Here is a 16,950-nt window from a genome sequence, read left to right as displayed (position 1 = left end):
AGTTCATGTTAAACCTTATACCATTTTTATTCATATATAAATACACATATACATATTATTTCAGCAATTATTATTATATAAGTCACTAACTTATCTTGACATCAATATAATTCATATCTTAACTTTATATCAAATCATATAACCAAACACAGTAATTTAGCTTTTAATCTCAATTACATCAAATTACATAAGTTTTTGTTGCTTATGTTGTTAATTAATCAAGCTTAAAGGTCACCACTTGATCTTTGCACTATCAATTGAATTTCAGCCGCAACATGAAACAAACCAACTTTGAAATTTATGGCTACCACCAATTTAAAATATATAATCACCAATTGATTTTACTATCCAACATCCATTATAGCCTTAGACCCTCTATAGTTTAATTTTGCTCACACTATATTTGATAATCCATTTACGAAATAGTATCAGTTTCACAACCAAATAAAATATAACCAAAACCAAGCATAATTGCATACTTTATAAATATATATGAAATGCTCGTATTTCATTATTTACTCAATCAAATTAAAATTTAACTTCATATTTATTCTCTAAGAATCTCAAACTATCCATCCATAGCATTTATATCCAACATCTTTCACTCTTTAAAATTGAGACCCTAAATACTCAATAATGACCTTATTCCAACATTATCCATTTAACTACCAACATGTTTTCACTTAAACCAAGCTTACTTATAACAATTTCATAGTTTCATGCATCAATTCTTCCAAGTGTTCCAACTTAAACAACCAAAATTACAAGAACTAACTTACCGTAGAATTTATGGCCGGTCATGGAAGCTTAATTTCATTCTTCTTGTTTTGGTTGAAGGACGAAGATGGATGACAATAATGGAAAATGCTTCCATTATAAGCTATATATACATATAATTATCATTTAAATTAAATTAATAACTAAGATCTAATAACTAAACCTTGTAATCATTAGTGGGATTGAATGACTAACATCAATTTATGCCACTAACCTTATTTAAGCTATGGCTAAATTGCATCTAAGCCCTTTCTGTAATTGCCACATTAAGTACTTGTCTTCTCCCTAGCCAATTTCTACTAACTTGATCACTATAAAATTTTGGTCCCTATACTATTTTTAATATTCTTTTTAATTAATTATTAAATAATTTTATTCCTAATTTGATTACTAATATTTTTATTTTTTAAATCTGTACTCAGCCCATGACTTTTTCTTTTCAATTTTTCGGATAGTTAAACTAATAAATTCAGTCTCGAAATTAATTTTTTTTGACATCAATAGAAATTAAGTCATTACAGTCTTTACTTCAAGGGATTTAAAAGAGGTGTTATGCTTCTTCCTTTTACTTAGAATATCATAAATTTAGGACTCCAACTATCATATATTAGAATACATAATATAGGAATTTGATCTCACTATAAAACTTTGGAATTACAGAATCTCCTTTCATTTATTCTTAGAGTTAGTTCTAGAAAATTATATGTACATCCACTTAAAATTAAAAAATTAAAAATTTATTTTTGAAGAGATTAATCAATATAAAAAGAAGATTCATCTGATACTGACAAGTGGAATGATCTTGCATTTTTCTTTTTCTTTTTAGATTATATAGAAAATAATAAATTTTTAATTTTATTTTTATACTAGAATTCTTACTTGATTTTTTATATAATTTGATTATAATGTTACTGTTTAACTTAAATATTCTATTCTAATTAAAATGTTAAATTACGAGCACCATTAAAATTTGTTTATTCCTTATAAATTTCAATAATTAAACTTGAAATATATTATAACATTCAAATAATTAATCCACTCCAATGCAATTTTGGTTTCCTTTTGAAGATTACTCATTGCATAATTAATCTTCAATATTTTTATATCTAAAATATTTTCAATTATTAAATTCCGTTATATATAAAAACATATAACACACTTGAAATGAAATTGTGATTAAAAAAGCACATACATTTTAAGTTATTTTGAAAATGCATTAGTTGATACCATAGAAGAAATTAGAACATTTGCAAACTCAACAACAAGGGCTTCTGCAGAAACCCTTTCACCATTCAACATCCTATAAACCAAAATTACAGAGAACACACATAACATTTACATATCCATCTCCTCATCCTCATCCTCATCCATCTCTTCAATCTTCATCTTCTTCACTGCCTGCGCAGCATCGCTTCTTGGCTGCCCGTTTGGGATTTGGATCAATACCTCTGATTTTTGGCCGGTGGCAGCGTTAACTAAGCCTCCATTTTTCTCCACCCGATACACCAACTCGTTTCTTTTGGGACTCGCATCAACATACACTGTGGAGTTCTCATCGATTTCTTCTTTCACTAACATTCTCGACAGCTCCGTTACAACCCTTTTCTCCAGCCATCTCCTTATAGGCCTCGCACCGTAAACCTACAACAGCAAAGTAAAAAAAACATTATACCTGACACTCATACCCAAAAGCAAAACGACATAGAACATGGATGATGTACTTACTGGATCATAACTCTCTGCTAATATGTAGTCCAGAGCTGCATCCGTTACAGCCAATGCAATTCCCCTCTCAGCAAGTCGGACTGCCACATCCTTCATTTGCAACCTAGCAACTTTCCTCAATTGGTCGTGTGAGAGCGGATCAAAAACAACAATCTCATCAAGTCTGTTAAGCAACTCCGGCCTAAAGTGTCGCCGTACCTGTCAAGCAACCCAAATTGGTATCATGTTAATACCATAAATGCTTCAAAAATGAACTTCAGTAGCGTCCCTAATCACAAGAAACAGATCATTTAACTACCTCTTGCAATACGCGATCACGTGCAACTTGCATAGAAGATTTTCCACTAAGCCCAGACAGAAGATGTTCGGCTCCAAGGTTTGATGTCATGATGATCACCGTGTTTCTGAAGTCGACAGTGCGGCCTTGGCCATCAGTTAATCGACCATCATCCAGCACTTGAAGCAGTGTGTTGAAGACAGAGATATGTGCTTTCTCGACTTCATCGAATAATACAACACTGTATGGCCTTCGCCTTACAGCCTCGGTTAGTTGCCCACCTTCCTCGTGTCCGACATATCTGATATACAAAAATAAAAAAAGGAAGTTAAGCTACTACCATATAATGATAATCCCAACACTTGGATGCATAGCATGTACAAGATGCAGCGCATACCCTGGTGGTGCACCAATAAGTCGAGCAACTGAGTGTTGCTCCATGTACTCGGACATGTCAATCCTGATAAGCTGGTTCTCATCATCGAAGAGTTGTTCCGCCAGTGCCTTAGCAAGTTCTGTTTTTCCAACACCAGTTGGACCCAAGAAAAGGAACGAGCCAGTCGGTTGTTGAGGTCTTCCTAATCCAGCTCTCGACCTCAAAACAGCCTCTGAAACAGCCTCAACCGCTTGATTTTGTCCCACCACTCTTTGATGCAGCCTCTCAGCAAGCCCAATCAACCTCTCTTTCTCATTCTGTCCGAGCCTCGTGACAGGAATGCCAGTCCAGCGGCTTACAACCTCTGCAATGTGTTCCGGTCCAACCGTTTCTGTTAACATTATATTTTCATCTGTGGTTCCTTCAAGCTGCGCTATCGCAGATTCCACTTCCTGAATTGCTCCATATCTCAAATCCGCAGCTCTTGCCAAATCATATCTTCTTTCAGCCTCCTGTAAGGCGAACATGAGCTCTTCTCTCTTTTGTTTCAATCGTCGGATCTCATCAACCCTTTGCTTCTCCTTCCTATATTTCATCATCAGCGGCTGAAGCTTGTCTCGCAAGTCATCAAGCTCCTTCCGTACTTCAACCAGTCGAGCTTTGCTAGCTTTATCCTTCTCCTTTTCCAAAGCGTGCAGCTCGACTTCTAATTGCATTCGTTTTCGTTCGAGATTATCAATCTCTTCAGGCTGACTGTCAAGCTGAACTCTCACATTCGCACAAGCTTCGTCGACCAAGTCAATCGCCTTGTCAGGAAGATGACGTCCTGTAATGTAGCGACTCGATAACTGTGATGCCACCACCAAAGCGCGGTCTTGTATCCGAACACCATGGTGACCTTCGTATTTTTCTTTCAACCCTCGAAGGATGCTGATTGTATCAGCAACGCTCGGCTCAGCGACATAAACCTGTTGGAACCTTCTTTCGAATGCAGCATCCTTCTCAACATACTTCCTATATTCCTCCAGTGTCGTTGCACCAATACATCGAAGTTGACCTCGAGCAAGCATAGGCTTAAAGAGGTTGGCCGCATCCATGGAGCCCTCGGTTCGACCGGCCCCAAGTACCAAATGTATTTCATCGATGAAGAGAATCACTTTCCCTTCGGCTTCCTCAACTTCTTTCAATACAGCCTTCAATCTTTCCTCGAATTCACCTCGATATTTTGCTCCAGCAACTAACGCCCCCATGTCCAACGCGATAACTCTCACATCAGCAAGATTACTAGGAACATCCCCTCTAACAATCCTTTGAGCCAAGCCCTCTACGACTGCAGTTTTACCGACACCCGGTTCTCCTATGAGAACCGGATTGTTCTTCGTTCTCCTTGATAGAATCCGAATAACCCTTCGGATTTCTTCATCTCGGCCTATCACCGGATCAAGTTTTCCTGCTTGCTCAACAAGATCACGGCCATAAGTCTTTAGAGCTTGAAATGTAGTATCCCCTGAAGCACTTTCTACCTTCTTCCCTTCCTTTCCTCGAAGCTTTTCTACTTCGGATTTCACTTTTGCCGGAGCAACACCAGCTTCCTTTATCAAATCAGCGATCTGGGAATCCTCGAGAAGGCCGAGAATCAATTGATCGACGGCCAAATGGGTGTCGCCGCGTGCCTTTTGCGCAGCTTGGGCACGACGGAGTACCTTAATAAGGGAAGTGCTAGCGGGGATTTCATCCGGCGGAGGCGACTGTGATGGGAGTTTCTTTAAGGCCTGATTAAAGATCCTCTCGGCAGATTGAGCAGCGTTTTCACCACCGGCATTGGAGATAGATTGAGGGAAAATGCCAGTGGGATCGGAGATTAAAGAAACAGCAAGGTGAAGAGGGGTGAATTGGGCATGGCCGTTGCTCATCGCTAGCTCGTGAGAGGCGGCCAGAGCTTCATTTGTCTTGTGAGTGAATTTATCGGGATTCATCGTAGTTTTACTTTTGTTATTACAAAAATAAAAAAATAAACCTGCAAAAAAAACCTGGAACTCATGCATCCATTTCCTTCACTTAAAATCCCAAGAACAAAAACGAGAAATCTTAAATGAAGAAAAATATATATTCATCGCATAGAAGTAGATTGCAATACCCAATCTTCATAAACAAGTCATTAATAAATTAAAAAAAAAAGTTTACATACAGTTTCTATTACCCTCACGCACAAACAAATGAACCCAGATAGTTATTATTTTCTTAGCTAAGAACAAGATGAGAAGGAAAAACAGAAACTACTATGATACAATTCAAACACATATATAGAGTGGAAAACGAAGGGTTTTAACTTACCAAGTGATCAAAGTTGAGAACAAGATTTGATAGGATGAGTCGAAAAACAGAGTTCCTTTTGAGTCTGCTTGTTGTTGGTGGTGTGTTTTTTCCGAGAGAATAAAATAGTATATGTGGCGATTTAATGTTTTCCTTTGAGAGAAGTGGGAAAGGAGAAGAGTGGGGTTTTGTAGGAGTGAAAGAGGGTAGCTTATCTGGAAGATAATAGAAGAAGTTGCCGCTAGAAATTACTAGATACTACTCTTCTAGTTCATGAACCGAACATCCTCGAATTTTCTGTAACTGAAACTACTATTTATCATATAATATTGGCTCCACTCGCTGCTTATGAGATTGTCATCTCACGCGTCCATTTTTAGATATATGCATTAATTAAAATTTATTATAAAAACCAATCCTAGTAAAATAGATGGAGAATAAAAAATTTTATTATAGAATTTTAATATAATTGATAAAGTAAAAATACAATTATTTAATTAAAATAAATTTTCAACTATTAATAAAATAAATTTTTAATTTTAATTTATTATTGCAATTTATGCATCATTATTTTTAGAAAGGAATTGGAAAGACTACTAATAAAAAGTTATTATCAACCCGTGTAGGATGTAATGGTAATACACATTATACTTTTAATGAGACAATTCAGGATTGAGTATTAGAAAATAATATTATTGTGCTAGAAAGAATTAGTAAAAACCAATTAATTAATATTTTAGTTTATAATATTTTAAATATATAATTATTTATTTGACCTCAACTTTAAAAAAAAATCATTTTAACCATACGTTCAATTTTTCATTTTTTAATCTTTGAATTTATATTTTATCAAATCATCCAAAAATAGGTGAAAAATGAACATCTATTAACTTCACTAACATAGTATCTATGTGATAATTTATGTGTATGTCATGTCAATAATTAATTAATTTTTTAAAAATATATTTTTAACAATTTTATACTTTTTAAATAATCTGTATATTTTTAAATTTTTATTTTAAAATATTAATTAATTGATGACATGACATTAATAACTCTCAAAAATCTCTGATTCACCAATGATCTTAACAGCATGTGTAGTTAAAATCGTATAAACAATGTATGTTAATTTTTTTTATATTGTTTTTATCAATAATAATTTTTAATATTATTTTTAATATTTTTATATTTGGAAAGGTTATAGTATATAAATAAAAAATTAAAAATCTTATAGCTTATGGAATCCTTTTAATGGCTCCCCACCGAATCTCCCTAGTTGATTATATTAAAACCGAAAATTAAAATGTAAAATTCGAAAATCAAAATTAAATATAATAAGAAAAAAGTAATTAGAACTAAACTCCATATCATAATGTTTAAAAAATTCCATATTCTGTATTGCGGAGAAAATGAAAGTTTAAAATAATTTTAACTAACCGTAACCACCCTATCATCAGTTCCGTTAAATTTTAATTATCAATATTGATAAGATCTATTATAGCATTAAATCAAATAAAAATTTATAAAAAATTGAGTATCTATTTGAAAAAATATCAACAAGCTTTAAAAAAATCTGACGAAAAAGAATCAAAGACAGTTCTCCTTTCAAAAAAGTTTGAAGAAAATTAGAGCATTCGCGAAAATTCTAGAAAGTACTAGATTCCTCTTCAACTTCTTATATAAACAGGACATGTTCTTCCCCAGCAAAGCAACCACATTTAAAAGATCTCGTAAACAATCAAATTCGCTGCTATTTCGTCACTATTGGCACTAAATACCTTCTTCTTCTTTTTTCCTTTTTTTATCTGGTCAGAACATCAAAACATTTGTCCTTAGGAAGAAAAATGGCCATGATTCCAAGTTTCTTTGGCAACCGAAGGAACAGCATCTTCGATAATCCCTTCTCCTTTGACGTATTCGATCCTTTTAGAGGCTTCCCTTTGTCTTCTTCATCACTCGCCACCACGCGTATCCCAGAAACCGCTGCTTTTGCCAGCACCAGAATCGACTGGAAGGAAACTCCGGAAGCGCAAGTCTTCAAAGCCGACCTCCCAGGGCTTAAAAAAGAGGAAGTGAAAGTGGAGATTGAAGATGACAGGATGCTTCAAATCAGCGGAGAAAGGAAAATAAAGAAGGAAGACAAGGACGATGCTTGGCATCGGATTGAACGTAGCAGTGGGAAGTTCATGAGGAGGTTTCGGTTGCCAGAAAATGTGAAGATGGAGCAGGTGAAAGCTTCCATGGAAAATGGGGTCCTTACTGTTACTGTTCCCAAGGAGGAAGTGATGAAACCTGATCTCAAATCCATTGAAGTTTCGTGAAACGTATGCAACTATACATATATAATATTATACTGCCCATTTACAGCTTTGAGTTTTACACAATAGTTAACGGAAATAAAATACAAAACAATTTTTTTTTTAATCTTATAAAATCTTGGTGCAACCCATATATTGTATTCATTTCTTCAATCATTAGCCTCGAAAATTTCTAAATAAAATTAAATGGGGCACTATACTTAAAAGTATGGTATGATCCTTTTGTCACTCGTGGTTATGTCCATTCATTACAAAATTTTCTTTTCTAGCAAATTATTTATTAAAAAATATCAGAAGGCTTTATACAAAATTGGGAAAAAAAAATGCACGTTCTAGTGTAGAAACTACAATTTCACAAAGTTTTAGTACTTTATTTATTAACTATTGTGGTACTTGACTCTAATATATCGGATATAATTTGATAACGTGACGTGTTGATTAATTAAACAATGTTAATTAAGGTTAATTAATTTAGCAATGAGGCTCTGGAGAACTTGCACCATCGATTATGGTTCTGTAGAGTGTTACGCCATCTTTGGTCGGCTCTTTGTCTCCCTTTGGTCACCAGAATAGACTCTTCAGATGGAAGATAACAATTTGTTAGTTTCTTTCTTGCAGGTAATGGGAATACTAAGAAGCTTATATCTATCTCCTTATGGGTTCTTTGGCACAGGAGGAATAGACTGGTGAATGAAGGTCTTAATTTCGCTTTACATGAAGTTGTGGGACTTGTTCAAAGCTTTGCCCAAGTTTTAAATTTTAGTCAAGTTTTCAGTTCTCCATCTGTTACGCATAGGACTCTTCTATGGCAGCCTCCTATTTCTGGTTTTATTAAACTGAATTTTGACGCATCGTTCCTAGAAAATTCTAAGACTTCTATTTCAGCAGTTTTAGCTAGAGATGAGGAAGGGCAGATTTTAGGTGCTTGTACGTAACCGATAGCGGATGTGGCAGATGCTTTTGTAGCTGAGGCGAGAGCGTGTGAACGGGCTTTTTGTTTTGCGCTAGATATGGGTTTCAGAAATCTCATCCTGGAAGGTGACTCTCTTACTGTCATCAAGAAACTGACATCAAACAAAATGGATAGATCTATTCTCAGCCCAATTTCACAGAATATTCGTTCTCTTGAGAGGTTTTTTGAGAAAGTGTCTTACCAGTTTGTCTCCAGAGAAATAAATAGAGCGGCGCATGCTTTAGCGATGGAGGGACGACATCGGGTATCTCCCTATTCTTGGGTTGAGGAGGCTCCTTCCTCTGTTGCAGATTTAGCTGAGATGGACCGCTCTACTTTCTTCCTTTAGGTTTGAGATGTGAGTAGACTTTGAAGATTGGATAAGGTTCGCGGAATCTCCTTTGCTGGGTTTCAAAGTCAATTTTAATCTCTGTTTTGTGCTTCTAATGGGGTTTTTTCTCTGGAAAGCTTTTGGCTGATATTCCTCTTGTTTTCTGCTGGTGGTTTTCTCCTTCTGTGGCTGGTTTTGTGTTGGTTTGCTTTGTTGGTTTTTGCTTTTCTGTTTGGATTTGATTAGTTAGCTTCTGTAGTGGTTTATTTTTGTCGTTTCTGCTTCTTTTTAGACTTTCTTTACTGTTATGTCAGGTTTTTTCTACCACTTTATTAATGGAATATCAGCTTTACTTAAAAAAAAAATTAATTTAGCAATGTTTTCTAAAAATTTTTTTTTAGTTAAAAACACTTTTGAGTATAAATTAAAACTTTTTGCTTCTATTTTGGTTAAAAAATGTTTTTCAAAATAAATTTTGCCTCAAAGGCACTTTTAAAAATCTCAAAACATATTATTTAGTAATACTTTATTTCAAAAATATTTTTATCCCAAAAGTGTTTCGAAAATCAATGTTAAACTGGTCATTGACATTTGATCATTTAGATCAGCTTATCTTTTATTTTATTTTTCATAGAAGATCAAATGATTTGTTTCAAAAATAAAAATATTTATAATACATGGAAATAGGAATTAAATTGAAAATTGTAAAAAGTTTAAGTGTTTAATATGTGAATAAGGAAATTATGATAAAATTTTAATGAATGTGTTATTATGAAAAAATTTGAAATTTTTATGATAACAATGACTAAATTGTTGAACTTGAGAAAATATGTGGGTGAAATATTAAAGTGAAATACATAGAAAATTGATTTCTATGTAAAGTAAGATATTGAGATAAATTATGTGATTAAAGTGTAACAAAAAATTAGTTTAATATGATTAATTATTGAATGTTAAACTTTTATGACAAAATGGAACTAAATTGAAAAATTATGGAAGTTCATATGAAAATATTTGATAAGTTAATAATGTAGTAGAGTGTAACATCCCAATGTTTTGACCTGATATTCAAGTCGGGTATGGGAGTGTTACAATGAATAGAGTCTTATTAATTTGAAAAAAGTCTTACGGAAAAAACACTTGGTAAGACATTTTACGTGAATAAGGGGTAATTTTACGTTGATTAGAAAATCTCTTACATTGATCATCCTATTTTACATGAAACAAATATCAGAAAAGGTTGAAAATATTTTTCGTAAAAACTTTTACGTTGAAACAAACAGGACATACATATGTTTCTAGTCTTCCATGCTCATTTTAACTTATCTTCAAGAGAAGTTGTTAAAAAAGGTAAATTGTGGTTAGATAGCTTGTAGGTAAGTTCATGTTTTCTGCTTTCTTTTTGAGTAGTTTTAGATCATTAAGAAGGTATATTTGATGATGTGTAGTTGTTGAAAAAGGTTGAATGTATTGTGAGCTCATGATTGTATAAACAGGGATTGACGTCATGGCTTGCTACTGTTGGACACTGCGATATGAAGGATAATGTAACACCCCCTACCCGTATCCGTCGCCGGAATAGAGTACGAGGCATTATCGAGAAGCACGAAACACTTACAGATAATTTAAATACATTTTCATAACAATTTGTTTCGTCATACTATTTCATATTTAAGCTTTATTCACCAAAGTATTTGAAATATCATCTTTATGCAAATAGCACACATGAGGTACATAATTCCATAATTATGAATGAACACATTTATCAAACATATTCCATGTTTTTATATATATCATAGTTTCATATTTCCATGTATCAATTACCATCACTTCCTCGTATTTCAGATAAATACGTGTAACAATTCATAAATATGCAATTCATTAACTCTTCCTACCAATCACGATTTAAATTGCCAAATCACTTATTAAGCCCAATTTCAATGTTCACTAAAATCTATCATACAAATTTGGATGTACGTATTCATCAATAAATTCCATGTACAGATATCATCATCTCATATTTCCACATACATTTACTTTCTACATTTATGAATTCAAATAGCATATACAAGACATACCAATGTATTTCAAGTACATTTTCATGATATTTCATTTCGAACTCAGATTATTTCATACTAAAAGTTTTCTCATTAACTCATTTGGAATACCAATTCATACGGATAATACACTCAAGGCGTAGAAATATATAATCACAAATGAACTCATTCATCAACCAAGTTTTATGCTCATGTCTCATCAACTCGTATTTCCTTATGTCGCATAATTCCATGTAATACTTACCAAACTTCTTCAAATTAGTGAACATCTTACTAATTGAGTACTTGTTTTCTCAATGCCATAGTTCAACTATGGTCTTACACATCTTCACATAATGATGCCATAGCCCACTATGGTCTTACACATATTCATATATCGATGCCATAGCCCACTATGGTCTTACACGTAATCACATATCACATATCGATGCCATAGCCCAGCTTATGGTCTTACACGAATCACATATCTCATCGATGCCATATCCCGGATATGGTCTTATGAGAGCATATATCACAATCGATGCCATATCTCGATATGGTCTTGTACGAAAATCACTTGTCACTTGTAGCCGGGCTACCACTATTCACCGATCGTAGCGGTACTACCACTTTTCATCGATCGTAGCCGAGCTACCACTTTTCATCGATCGTAGTGAAGCTACCACTTTTCACTTGTCATTTGTCATTGATTAGATAAGTGTAGCAAGCTATCACTTATCACTTTCACTTTTCTTGATCGATAAGTGTAGCCAAGCTATCACTTATCACTTTCACTTTTCTTGATCGATAAGTGTAGCCAAGCTATCACTTATCACTTGTTGCCATGGTCCAACCATGGTCTTTTCCTTCAATTCATCTTGTCATCGAATGAAATGCTCAATTTGATCATTTATTCAATTTTCATGCTTTTACATTATTCACGATTTTATCATCAATACATATGAAATAACACATCATCAAATTCATAAAATTAACAAATAATCACTAAAATTTTAGCCATATAAACTCACAAGTTCAATTTTGTATCATAATGATAATCATAATTTCATAATAAATATTCCAAATAAATCATTATATCATTTCTAAGCATGTGATCAATTTATACACAAGTCATTCATATATATATATATGTATATTTTTCCTCCTCCTCCTCTCCATCCACATCCTTAGTATAAACAACACACTTGTAGGTAACATTATCCATAATTTTCACTATCTACTTATGTGAATATTCAAGCTGCCCATCTGTGTCATAGTCACTAAATTATTTTTATTTTGAGCTACAGAACTCCAAATTAAGATCCATAAATTTTCCCAGAAACTAGACTCATATGTCTTCTTACCATAAGAATTTCATAATTTTTGGTTGGGCCAATTAATACAGTTTATTCATTGAAGTCTCCCATGTTCTGTTGTCTGACAGTTCCGACCCTTTTTTACTAAAAATTAATTATCTTCTCGAACAGGATTCGAATGATATCCTCGCCTGTTTCTCTTGAAAATAGACTCATTCAGGATTCTAAACATATAAATTTAATCCCATAATTATTTTTATCCATTTTTTTATGATTTTACAAAGTCAGAACAGGGGAACCCGAAATCATTCTGACCTTGTCTCACAAAATTCATCATATCTCATGATTTACAATTCCATTGCTTACATCATTTCTTCTATAAGAAACTAGACTCAATAAGCTTTAATTTCATATTTTATTCATCCTCTAATTCCATTTCTAAATTTTTGGTGATTTTTCAAAGTTAGACTACTGCTGCTATCCAAAACAGTTTTAGTGCAAAATGTTGATTTCCATTTTGCCCCAAATTTCACAATTCATACAATTCAGTCATTGCTCAATTAGCCCCTCAATTAAGATATTTTCTCAATTAATACTTTTCCTAGACATTATAAGTTATTTCATAACTATTAAAATTCATAATTTCCACATAAAACTCTAACTTCAAACTCTTTTACAATTACGTCCCAAACATTCACTTTCTATTCAATTTATTCAAAAAAATCAGCATATAAACAATTTGAAACTCTAATTCCATGCCAAATCATCATATACTTCCAGCACATATTCATATCAACTTTCAATTTCTTTCATAGAATCAAAAACTAATGAATTCAACAAGTGGATCTAGTTGTAAAAGTCATAAAAACACAAAAATTTCAAGAAATAATCAAGAATTGAACTTACTTGAAGTAAAAATATGAAAAAACAGCTTAAGGGAACTCTTCCATGGCGTTTTTGCTGATGAGAATGCAGAAAAATAAAGAGAAATCTAGATAATTCCACTTTAGTCCTAGCTTTATTAAGTAAATTTTGCAATTTTCCAATTTTGCCCTTAATTCTCCTTATTTTCTTGCTGATTTCATGCTCTTGCCATCCAGCCCAAATAGACCTTGGGTCTATTTGCCTTTTTAAACCCCTTTTCTTTTATCATTTAAGCTATTTAATCATTTCCCACAATTTTGCATTTGATACAATTTAGTCCTTTTTGTTCAATTAACTATCAGAACTTTAAAATTTCTTGACGAAACTTTAATACTAACTTATTAACACTCCATAAATATTTATAAAAATATTTATGGCTCGATTTAAAATTCCCGAGGTCTCGATACCTCGTTTTCGATTCTAATTATTTTAGTATTTATTTTTAGTACACTATTCACTATTTCAAAATTTTTCCTAACTTCACATTTAACTTATACTCACCAAATTAATAATATTTCCTACTCATTTGTCGGATTTAGTGATCTCGAATCACTGTTCCGACACCACTAAAAATTAGGCTGTTACAGATAAAGTTGTTAAGAATTGGCCACAGTTAGAGGTCACAACATCAATAAGTTGTTTTAGGTTGAGCAACTAAAGGAGTCATATGACTCGCAATATTGAGAGATTGAGGGCATGGCATGGAATAATTGAGCATTGAAAGGAATCCAAGTCGAGGAGTGACGCAGTGACATAGAGTCACTAGAAGGCACAACATTGGCATCTCAAGACACAATATGGGATTTATAGTGCTGCAACATTGAGGCCCTACACTTAGTTCGAAGGGAAGACCATTCCCAACGTTACAAGGCTTGCTACCGCAATATCCAAGTCCATATCCAAAATTGTTGATAGTTACTCAAGGCCATGTTGTGGAAACTTGGCTCTTCAGTCTTCATCAAGTCAAGTTTTAAGTAAGGACAATTTTGTCATTTATCTACTCAGTATATGTAACAATTCAGTTTCTAGTGGCGTTGAAAAATGCAGTTTTGAAACATTATTTTTGTAAACCGAGTTTGTAAATATAAACTAGAAATGTTTATGTAGTTAATATAAAATATATTAAACTTCAATTAAATAATTTAACCGAGAAATTAGTTCATTAAAACTTAGGGACTAAATTGTAAAAGTCCAATCGCTATAAAGTTTTAATAAATAAAATATTTGGGAATCTATATAACAATTATCAAAAGGACCAAAATGGATATTTAACCAAGTATATATAGATCTTAGTGGAGTGTGATGATTAGTTTCACCTAAATTAATTTAGTGATTAATAATAAATTAATTAAAGACTAATTATAATTAATTAAGGTTAATTAACCATTAATCATACTATATATGCTAATAGATAGTAGAAAGATGAAAGAATCATCATCTTCCCAAGGTCACCAGAGTTCACCATTTCTAAAAGAAAGAAGAATCCTTTGAATTCCCTTAAATAATCGGTCAAAAATTCAAGTAAGTTTTTAAGCTATTTTTCTTTGATTTTTATAGAAATTGAAGCATGGGATCTTGATTTAGTTAACCCATATATCAATTTGTTCAATTGTTGACTTTATAGATAGTTTTCATTGTTGAGATATTGATGAATTAAGCTTGAAATTGATAGAAATTAAGTTTAAATTATGATAAGGACTAAATTGTAAAGCTTAATAAGCTTGATAGATAACTTTGTAATATTAGGGACCAAATTGCATAAATCTTTCATGAAACTATGCTAGGAATAAAAAGTATAGGTGTAACACCTTCTAATCCTAAACTGTCACCGGAATAGGGTTACGAGGCATTACTAGACTTATACACTATCATTTATACAAAACCGAGTCATAAATTTTACATTCCAAATCAATTCTTTTCAAATTTCATCATAAAGTCCCTAATATGGGCCTATGGGGCCCAATACATGTTTTAGAAGTAGTTCAGGACTAAACTGGCAACTTTGGAAATTTTTCCTTGAAGATAGAGGCACACACCCGTGTAGCTTGGAACATGGCCGTGTGGCCTACCCGTGGGGTTCCCATGGCTGTGGGGCCAGGCCGTGGGCAAATCTGACTTGCACACACGGCCGTGGGAACAGCCCGTGTGACATAAACAGAGAGCCACACGGCCTGAGCACACGCCTATGTCACTTGGCCATGTGAAAACATGATTTTTGACCATTTTTAAGCTTTTTTCACATGCTAAACACATCTAATTCATGCCCAAACATTTACTAATAGTTCTTAAATCAAATATCATTCGTTATGCCATTCAAACTTAGCAAATATTCATTCATTCACTATCATGTACAAAATAACACCTTAACAACCTAGATACATGCCATTTTACCAAAAGAAAGTATTCACCACTTTGAGTCCGGGATTGGCTTGGATGCTGAGTCCTTAACTTTCTTTCGTACCTAATCCTGCGCACGGAAAATAAACTGTACGCTGAGTATACACTCAATGGTATTTCTATAAACTAATACTTAGAACAATAATAAGCCGTATATTTGTATTGTAACTCAAAACGTTTATTTTCATAATCTTAATAGCTTAATGTCTGGTCTTCATCTTATAGCTCTTAAATGTAATTAAACAATTCTTTATATATATTTCATATCATTCGATACCTTTTAATAATCATAGAACAGTCACAGTCACATAATCAATAGCAGTCAGTATTTGTCTTCAGTACTTTCATTTACCCCTATTAACATAACTCGGACCTGAACAGATACACGGATCCAACCCATACACCGGGATATCATACAGTGTTTCATCGGTCGAAACCAGAATACACCATAAGGGTAACATTAACAGTAATAGTCGAGTACAGAGTACCTCTTCGGAACGAATCCAGAATAGTAACAGTAGTCGACACATATAGTGTCTCATCGACACACAGTTGGAATATCCCTGAACACTTCCAATCCTATGGCATGCCAAGTATATCCATTTAGCCCGACACTGTTAATAGGGTATTCAAATCATTTCATTTTTATACAGAAATAGTAACAATTTTTTATCACAGTATTTATCATACATACTAATCAATTAAAAAGAAATAACAGTTACATTTATTAAATTATTAAGCATAGTTTATAAAAATACAAACCGAAATTCTCGGGTTTATTCGATATCCTCGTTCACTTTCTCCTTTCCCTTTTTCGATGATGTTTCCGGTGTTACGTTGGCAACATAAAATTTAACATTTAAAATTATCAATATTTATTATTTAATAACACACTCTTTAATTTCCATGTAACTTTTACTATATTTCCAATTAGGTCCTACCACCATAACCATTCTTTTTCTTCAAATAACCTTATAAATTTCATTTTATACCTACTTTTAACAAGTTTCAACTCTTAATATTCAATATAAAACATCACTTCTACAATTTAAACAATTTAATCCCTACTATAACAAAACTTTTATCTATCTTTACAAATCAATCATTTTTCCACTTTTAACTTGAATTTCTATCGATTAAACCAATAATTATCAATTCATACAACTTAATTAACATCTAAAAATTCATTAACTTTCTAAATTTCAACA

At 32.9% G+C, this 16,950-nt stretch overlaps 2 protein-coding genes and 1 long non-coding RNA gene across 3 annotated transcripts; 1 reads left to right on the top strand and 2 right to left on the bottom strand.

Annotated features, from left to right (window-relative positions):
- Nucleotides 1-1,970: 1,970 nt before the first annotated feature.
- On the bottom strand, nucleotides 1,971-5,786 carry LOC108450166 (chaperone protein ClpB1). The gene is made up of 5 exons (XM_017747678.2): nucleotides 5,490-5,786; nucleotides 3,177-5,172; nucleotides 2,801-3,080; nucleotides 2,503-2,700; nucleotides 1,971-2,418 (listed from the first exon to the last, which is right to left on the bottom strand). The coding sequence occupies exons 2-5, from the start codon at nucleotides 5,129-5,131 to the stop codon at nucleotides 2,113-2,115; spliced, it is 2,739 nt and encodes a 912-aa protein (XP_017603167.1). The 5' UTR covers nucleotides 5,132-5,172; nucleotides 5,490-5,786; the 3' UTR covers nucleotides 1,971-2,112.
- Nucleotides 5,787-7,067: 1,281 nt separating this feature from the next.
- On the top strand, nucleotides 7,068-8,622 carry LOC108450175 (18.1 kDa class I heat shock protein-like). Its single transcript, XM_017747688.2, has 2 exons — nucleotides 7,068-7,792; nucleotides 8,405-8,622. Exon 1 carries the CDS (start codon nucleotides 7,313-7,315, stop codon nucleotides 7,787-7,789), a length of 477 nt encoding a protein of 158 aa, XP_017603177.1. The 5' UTR covers nucleotides 7,068-7,312; the 3' UTR covers nucleotides 7,790-7,792; nucleotides 8,405-8,622.
- Nucleotides 8,623-8,729: 107 nt separating this feature from the next.
- LOC128295515 (uncharacterized) lies at nucleotides 8,730-9,391 on the bottom strand. Its single transcript, XR_008285994.1, has 2 exons — nucleotides 8,941-9,391; nucleotides 8,730-8,850 (listed from the first exon to the last, which is right to left on the bottom strand). It is a non-coding gene; the product is annotated as an uncharacterized LOC128295515 (long non-coding RNA).
- Nucleotides 9,392-16,950: the final 7,559 nt, after the last annotated feature.

The sequence above is a fragment of the Gossypium arboreum genome, chromosome 7 (genome assembly GCF_025698485.1).
Source record: "Gossypium arboreum isolate Shixiya-1 chromosome 7, ASM2569848v2, whole genome shotgun sequence".
NCBI lineage: Eukaryota > Viridiplantae > Streptophyta > Magnoliopsida > Malvales > Malvaceae > Gossypium > Gossypium arboreum.
The sequence above is the reverse complement of the archived record's forward strand: the minus strand, read 5'-3'. Positions and strand labels throughout refer to the sequence as shown.

Excerpts from the sequence above, each read along its gene's own strand:
- LOC108450166 (XM_017747678.2), bottom strand. The coding sequence starts at position 5,131 with ATGAATCCCGATAAATTCACTCACAAGACAAATGAAGCTCTGGCCGCC. Across the intron at positions 3,081-3,176 it reads CTTATTGGTGCACCACCAGG|ATATGTCGGACACGAGGAAG; the intron begins GTATGCGCTGCA and ends TTTGTATATCAG. Across the intron at positions 2,701-2,800 it reads GTGATCGCGTATTGCAAGAG|GTACGGCGACACTTTAGGCC; the intron begins GTAGTTAAATGA and ends GTTGCTTGACAG.
- LOC108450175 (XM_017747688.2), top strand. The coding sequence starts at position 7,313 with ATGGCCATGATTCCAAGTTTCTTTGGCAACCGAAGGAACAGCATCTTC.